Genomic DNA, 8,411 nt, shown 5'->3' on the forward strand with positions numbered 1-8,411 from the left:
TTATGATTTACATTCCTACCTGATTGCACAAGAGCAGACTAGCTGAACTTCGATAGCTGTAATTGATACAAAATTTGCTCCACCTTTCTACTACCTCTGTTAGTTCTCATTTAAAGTGCCACACCGAAATTTACCATACATACTATGTACAGGAAATCATCCTAGGCCATACGAATCCACAGTTAAATAGATTTTGGTTTACAAAATATAAATAGAAAATTGAATAAAAAATATGCTAAGATCTATTAAGAATATCTATCTGATTATCGTAAGATTTATAAAACATAATATCAAAACAGCAGAGGAAAGCATATTTTGAAAACCAAAATAACCAAGAACCCATCTTATGTTTTCGTACTTCAGTTCTACAAAACAAGAAATGCACACTGCACACAAACATACACACATTGGAGAACCACCCCACGAACTATCCTGACCCTCCAACGCTAGGTTTGCTCTTATTGGACAACATTTCCCCAGCCATCCAGGTTGCTCCAATTTCAATAGCTAGGAGATAAATGTAATTATCAAATGAATACAAATTGAAAGACAACAAGACACGGTCTCTGCTCAGATCATATAGGCCTAAAGACACGGTTCTTACTGAGCAAACAATAAAAGAACTCAAATATTTCTACAATAACATGATTCTTGGAATGACAATAGTGTCATAAACAAAGATATCTCGTGATATGCATCGCACATCATGTAAACGTAGCAATTTTTCAGTTTCGGATGCAAAAAAATAATAAACAATCACTATATGAATTTCATCCAAAATTGGGTTCAACTTCTCCCACCATTTTTCTTCAGGGAAAAAAAAATCATAAACCAACTTTGTTTCTCGAAGCAACTGAGTGAAAACCCACCTCGGGTTTAAAAAATTATAATAAAAGTTCATTAAACATAAAAAGAGTATCCCTAATTTTAAGGTTTGAGTGCTAAGGCGAGACCAAACCTGGAGGCCGAACTGACTGCCTTGGGATCATACTCAGCTGAAAAAGTTACCAACGATTTGGGCCTCCATTCCCGCTGGCAAAGAACTGCTAGTTTTCCATTGTCAGAGAATCGTGTCTTCACCATGGTAAAGGGGTCAAGGGAATGAGAACTTCCAAAGGTAAAACTGTTTTGATAGGTGGAGAATCTGTGAGTCAATTCAGCAGCAACAGCAGTTCCATTGATGGGATTCACCAAGTGAACATAAGACGCCTTCAATGTTTCCCCCTTGTCCTCCCTAAATAGATAATAATCAATGTTGCAGAAAACACGTCAGAATTAATAAATGGAAAGTCTAAAAGAATCTTGACTTGATAAAAGCAGAACTTGAGATTCATTCCGAAAATCTATCACATGAACCTTACAGATAAAACAATCACGCATCTGAAGCATTGTCTAGATTTTGCTTCTAGGACAGTTCTAAAGCACATAAAGAGGTCCATCCCTTAAATATCAAGAACTATTACTGACATAATTTGGGGCCAAGAATCCCCTCCTCTCCTACATAATTTGGGTCTTCCACCTCCCACATAAACCATCATCACATGAACCCCCTCCTCTCTTCATGGATAAGGAAATAGGAAAGCTGAACTTCCCCAATGCATGGCATAACAGGATATTCATCCAGAAGACGAGGCAACCACAACCAATACCATGAAATATTCATGGCAGTTCAAAGACCAAATCCATGGTAACTAGGGTATGATACTACAAATAAAATAAACTGGTTAAACGCCCACTTACAATATGAGTGCAGCAGAAAAATCAGGTTTGAATAGGCCAATTCCAGCATTATATTTAGTCAAAGACGAAGAAGCAGTATCAAAAGCAATTTCACCACCAAAACCAAGCTCCTTGCTGCCAATTGTTGCAGCCAGCTCCAGAAGTGGCGTTGGAGTCAATCCAATGCTAGAATTGATAGAAGCATGAGGATGAATATACCGCACATCTAGCTGACAAATCAAATATGAATGGATTGTTAAGAAAATTCATTGAGCTCAATTTTATATTCAAAGATGGAAGAAATAGAAAAAAACATAATAGTTGCAACATTAATTAGGTATCATTAGACTCTGGTTCTTTCATCACCTTGATACTGTGGACTCTACAATCTTCTTTCCCTTCCTCTTCCACATAGAATGTTAAAGAGCAGAAAAGCTACCCAACAAAAGTAGCTTCTACCATATACGGCTTATTAGTATTGCTATAGGACTATGGTTAGGGATGAACTCCAGACAACTCAAGTATAACTTGCTAAAGACAAACCCTGAGTCAGGTAATTTTGGGCTTGAATAGATATAGAGAAGTATTTTTAAAGTAGGCATTCAAAGTGGTGACCTCTCTCCCAATTTTACCTAATGATGGTCCAGCTATCCAAAGTATTGGGATTACAATGATGTAGGCCTAACTTTTGGTTTTTTTATCATTGCACCAAGCAATGTCTCCCATGCTACTTGCATTAAATTTCTTTTATATGATGAACCAATTCATACAAGAAGCCTCCTTAATCAATCTAACAGAGGTTTAAAGCTACAAAGCACCCATGGACACACACTATTTATCTCTTTCTAACACCATTTTAGAAGTTTACATACTACCTAGATTAAAGAAACATAGTGCTTGTTCTATACAGCTATTACCCTATCCATTATTCAGATAATATTTTTTATTGGTTCAATATTGAGATTATATCAAACCCTATAATAATTCAAAACCAAAGACGCATGGAAACATTAACACATATGGTGAATTGCTTTATAGGTTTCTGAAGTACCAACCTTGCCTGATTTGTGATCAGGTATTTTGAAACTAAGTACTGCTTTGGTGCATGGGAATATTCCAGTGACCGTTACAGTAGTTGAGGCCTATGCAAAATATTTCACATAGAATATAGATATGTCATGGTTTTCAGAAGTTTACATACTAGACTACAGTAGATTATAGAAACATTACCCTGTGTCTTTGTCCATTATTCAGATAATATTTTTTATTGGTTCAATATTGAGATTATATCAAACCCTATAATAATTCAAAACCAAAGACACGCAGAAACATAGACACATGATGAATTGCTTCATAAGTTTGTAAAGTACCAACCTTGCCTGATTTGTGATCAGGTATTTTGAAACTAAGTGCTGCTTTGGTGCATGGGAAGATTTCATTGACCGTCACAGTAGTTGAGACCTACAAAGTATCAAAGTTTTTGGTTTACAAAAGAATTTACATAATTGAGTAAATGCTCACCAATGAATGTGATGAGAATGAAAAGAAGCACAAGTAGCCATCAAAACTCTAGTTCAAACAGCTAGTTAGCTTAATGGATGTCCCCTCCTTACATTAGAACCAGAATCAACTTTTACATCCACAGTAGTACATCCACTCTTGTACTGTGTACTTATGTCACCAACAAAATGTTGATCCCGCTTCACACCAGTAGCTGTTAATGCCTGCAACATAAAAGTATCATATGGCTCAGCTGAAAGAGAACATGAAAGAAAGAGGTATTGTAATAGAATGTAGATGTCTTACAGTATTGTTCATTAGGAACTCTGTTCAGGGAGACTCGTAGTCTCTTTAATTAAGAAGTTATATTAATATGAATTTGTATGTCATAATGCAGCATTCTTCAAGAATTTTGTGTTCAGGTAGAAATAACTGATCTCTTTAGGCATGATTTGTTTGAGTACAATTTCATTTAGGGTCCATTTGGCTCTTAGTAGGAATGGGAATCAAAATCCATCAGAATTGGAATCAGAATGGTCTATTCCTCCCGCGTGTTTGGTTCAGACAGGAATCGAAATCGGAAGCAGCTGAAATGAATTCTCATTCCAGTATGGTTCTCATGAATATGATGATTATCTACAATGGGTCTTAATTGTAACATAATTTAAAACACTTTGGGGGATGGAAAAAGAGCACAAGTACCACTTTGGGGTGATTGGGGTGCTTGGCACTTCATCATTCTTGTAAATACATCCAATTCTTTTTCAAATCAATATAGTTAACAATTACCAATCAAAAAATACGTTCATTTTCTATGCTTATTGTGAAGCTAATTGATAATTAAGTGGCAGAAGATTGCTAGCTGCTATGGAACCTAGGGAATTACCCTAGGATTCATGCTTTTTATTAAAAATAACATTAAAAAGTCGTCTAGGCAACAAAGTGCCCCTGTCACCTAGCCTCGTCATGGTGTCTTGAAATCCATGATTACCACCACCTTGCAAAGTATACAAATGAGAACATACCATTCCAGCATCACTCAACATTGTCAATGTGAATTTGTGGTCAAAGTTATAGCCCTTGTTTAAAAGGTCTGCAAAGAAGAAAACAATTGTTTCAATAATACGAATAAATAAGACAAAAACTAGAGATAAGAAAAATGCAATACAGGAACATTTTGCTTCATTAGTTTATTTATCAAAAAAACAAAACATTTTAGGTTAATCATCAGATGCAGCTGAATAGGAGAGATTACTTTGATGAGGCTAATCATCCCCTAACAAGGCACTCTCCACATGCCAAAAAGCTCCCTAAAAGTTCTTGAGATCTTACTTTTCAAGTGTGTAATAGAGGAAACTTGGCAGTTGTTTGTTTTCCCTTTGGCCACAAAGGCCTTAGTTGTTTGTTTTTAAGATTTTTTTATAAATATAAGTTTATTTTATTTTATTATGAAAAAAAATACAATTTAGACTTTGAACCCCTTCTTTTATAAATCACTTTAATACCTAGGGGACCCATCACTCTACTGATTGCTAGGTTGTGTTAACTTGACTTACCACACCAAACAGAGTGGAAAGATGGAACAGGATTCATATAGCCAATATCATATAGGTGGGACAAGAATTACATTAATTGAGTTTTCCTTGAAGTACCACCCTGGTTCATTTTTTTTTTCCTTTGCATGCTAAAACTTCTTTCAAACAAGCAATCTGAATAGACTTCCTCAATGAAAAGTTGATTTGCTATTGTTGCTCCAAAAGAAAAACACCTTTAATATTGATCACATTGAAACAAAATTAATGAATAAAATGTGCTCCATGGATCAAGTCAACCTCTGCTGACATGTACAATGTGCATTATAACTGGGCAATTCATCAATCAAATCACTTTTTGGTCTGAATGAAAATTCATCTTACCTTTTGCTTTCTTGCCAATATCAGAAAATGGTGCTGGACTGTTGGCCATCTTTAGTCCAAATGAAAAGGTATTCCACAACCTTGTAAAGCAAGAGAGTTAATTAGAAGTAATAGCCTGAACAAGAAACAAACTAATTTGCAAAAAAATGAATAAAAATGAGAAATGGCAAAACTTCAAGTAGTACAAACAATTTAATAAATTTAGCAAGTATCAACAACTAATGCCTAAGAGAAACAAAAATGATAATATCAAAAAGAAGGTTGAACTCTTATGCCATATGAAATATTACAGTTACAAATAATAACAATAAAATAATAATAATAATAATAATGGTGATGATGATGATGATGATGTATAAATGGAATAGGATTCTGTAATCAGGTCAAGTAGGAAGCTTCCATAGTTTTCCAAGGCACCAAAGAGGCTAGGTAACAAGGGTGGTGGATTTTTATAAAATATATAACATGAATCTAGGGTAGTTTCCTAGGTTTAGCAACCAGCAACCATCTTTCACTAATAAGTATCTATAATCTTCATAAAAAAGTATAAACTTCACATTAAAACATGGAAAATCAACATATACGTGAAAAGAAAAAGAAAGAAAAGAAAATTTAGAAAAACATAGGGGCTGAGCCCCCTTTTTCCATAAGGAAAGATGAAAAGAAAGGTAGCGATGTAACTTGGGCATGCTAACCTGAGCCTTACAAACCCACCCTGAGTTTTTACATGAGTTGGGCCTGCATTTTCAATGACTGAACCCTAACAAGCAATAAGATAATAAAAAGAAATCTGTATATAAACCCATAAAATAAATATTTTAGTTTAGTATGTATATTATTATTAGAATCTCAAAAACTAAAGAATATACAAATATTTCATATGGCCATGAAGAAAATAGGTAGGCAATTAAGCAAGGCAACCCACCATGGCACCTTGTCACCTAGGTGTTGCCTGTGACCAATCCAGATCTGATTCACTCTTCAGGTACAAATTAACCCCACCGAACCTCAAAATTGGAGTTTTGCTCCATAACTAATAGCCCATTAACTTTTCAAAATTTTATTTTAAAAGACATCAGAAAAAAAGAGAGGAACATGGAAGTCTTTTTAGGCCCCAAACTCAACGGTCAGATGGAAGGCTCCAGGGTCATGTAGACTCCTTTGCCACCAACCCAGACAGTCCATCGAATAGAGAAACCACTAGATTGACCAAGTGTTCATTTCCATCAATATGAGCCCAACACCCCTGCTCTCACCTATTTGTGCCATGGAGAGGATCCAGGAGCAGATCCAGATGGTCCATCAGAAAAAGGAACCCCACTGAGTTGTCCAAGTGTTCAATCACATAGCCCATACAAGCCTAATAGGACCATACCCAACCCTGTATTTGAATTTTGTCCAATTGATAATAGTTGTTCATAGTTTTAATTTTCTTTAACAAAAGAAGATCTATTTTGAACACATGGCAAAGTATTTTAGGGTAAAAGCTTTTTCCATTAACAAAAATGAAGGGAAGGGAATAAAGTGGCTTTTTCTGAGCCCCAAATTAAGTTCCCATGAGGAGGATTCCTACATGATTTAGTCAATCTCAGTTACCAAACCAGATAGCAAACCTTTCCCTGCATACGCACTTCATTACCATTTACCAGAGAAAAAATAGCCTGTTAAACACTAAAACCTAGGCATTTTAAACCACAAAAATCCTAAGTCAATCAAATCTCAAACAGCTAACTCAATTTGAGTAGACTCATACATCAAATCAGTAATCTAGTCACAAACTTCAAAAAAACAAAAATAAAATAAAATTATAAAATAAAGCAGGATATTTTGAAAAAAAAAGTTTTAAATGGGAAAACAAAATTATAATACCTTGCTTCATTAAAATTAAATAACTTATACATTCATTTTTTTTTATGAATGTATAACTTATACATTCATTGAATGACAGCGCCAAGTTGCTAAAAGATAGTGGCGATGATTTATTTTAGTCATGAAATCAGAAACTTAATACTACTGATGAAAAAACAGAAACTTAATAGAAGTAGAGGAAACATCCAACTAGAAAGTAAAAAGATCAATTCTCCCTCAAAATCCAGAACTTTCTTTTCAATTTTCGAAGTACAAGAAATACGCATACCTTGTAACAGATAGAAGATGAGTTCATTATGTTTTAAATTGAACTTGACAATCAATATCTCTAAGCAAAATATTAGAAACGAATATGATTATTTTCATAATTTCAGGTTCAACCAGCAGACTAAAGTCATTTTATGAGGCATGCACACCCAGACAAAAGTTGCAACATGGTTTGGGTCGATTAGGTACCTAGAGCTTGATACGTGATCTGACACAGAAAAAGACACATGCTATAGTTCCAATTGTTTGACTATGAAACCATTAAAACTAGAATTGAGACCAAAAAACAAATCTTCAAACAAGTATCTACAGTTCTTCCTTGTTTGAATCGCTATTTAGACCAAATTTCACCATCCGAATTAGCATTAAAGGGCATCGAATCAACATTTGAAGCCCCAAAAAGAAAATCAAAAGAAGCACGCGACAACCAGATGTCGTCTCTCTTCTCCCACTACTTCAACCGAATTAGACCTCCAAACACCATTAATAAATCCCAGCCAAACTTCAAAGATAAACAAAACGTCAAAACCTAATACAGAAAACTCAAAATTGAGTCACACAAACAATTGTGCTCTTCAACTCAACTCACAAACCCTAGAATACACAAACAACCATTGTAAGAATCACAAAGACCTAAAAAACCAAAATGAAGATGAATGTATTATCAAAGAAACAGTTCTTACAGAAACAGCAAAGAACAGCACTGCTGCTGCTGCTGAGGTAATAATAATACAGCCGAGCGAGAAAGCAAGCAACCAATGGAGCGAAAAAAATGAAAACTTGGAGAGAGAAATAGAGCGGAAGGTAGAAAGACGGCAGTCAGCGAAAGAATGCTAATATCGAACTAACTTACGATAAAACCCACCGTATTTTAGGTAATGACATTAATGTCCTTACCACAATACCACCTGTTCGTTTTCCTTCCCTCCGTCACTCTGTGTGTGTCACCCATGACCATGTTATACTTGCGTAAATTTCTTATAGTTTGAAAATTGGCTAATGCTACCCTTATTTCTAACAATTACCTAAAATTTTTCCTACGTTAACATTCCATCTAAACCGTTCACATGTGATATCACATGAGCGTTATATTTTTTGAAAATCTCTAATATATCCTTGTATGGTAAAAATGTCCTTCTC

At 35.0% G+C, this 8,411-nt stretch overlaps 1 protein-coding gene across 2 annotated transcripts; it reads right to left on the reverse strand.

The window, feature by feature from the left end:
* Positions 1–631: 631 nt before the first annotated feature.
* Positions 632–8,110, reverse strand: VDAC4 (voltage dependent anion channel 4). Of its 2 annotated transcripts, XM_010261530.2 has the most exons (8): positions 7,955–8,110; positions 5,136–5,215; positions 4,245–4,312; positions 3,333–3,443; positions 3,094–3,180; positions 2,775–2,861; positions 1,741–1,949; positions 632–1,234 (listed from the first exon to the last, which is right to left on the reverse strand). In XM_010261530.2, exons 2-8 carry the CDS (start codon positions 5,182–5,184, stop codon positions 928–930), a joined length of 918 nt encoding a protein of 305 aa, XP_010259832.1. In that variant the 5' UTR covers positions 5,185–5,215; positions 7,955–8,110; the 3' UTR covers positions 632–927. The 2 variants fall into 2 exon arrangements, with proteins under 2 accessions (XP_010259832.1, XP_010259833.1); XM_010261531.2 differs by lacking the exon at positions 2,775–2,861 and having other exon boundaries at positions 7,955–8,096.
* Positions 8,111–8,411: the final 301 nt, after the last annotated feature.

The sequence above is a fragment of the Nelumbo nucifera genome, chromosome 2, assembly GCF_055504915.1.
Source record: "Nelumbo nucifera cultivar China Antique chromosome 2, China Antique-T2T, whole genome shotgun sequence".
In the NCBI taxonomy this organism is placed as follows: Eukaryota; Viridiplantae; Streptophyta; class Magnoliopsida; order Proteales; family Nelumbonaceae; genus Nelumbo; species Nelumbo nucifera.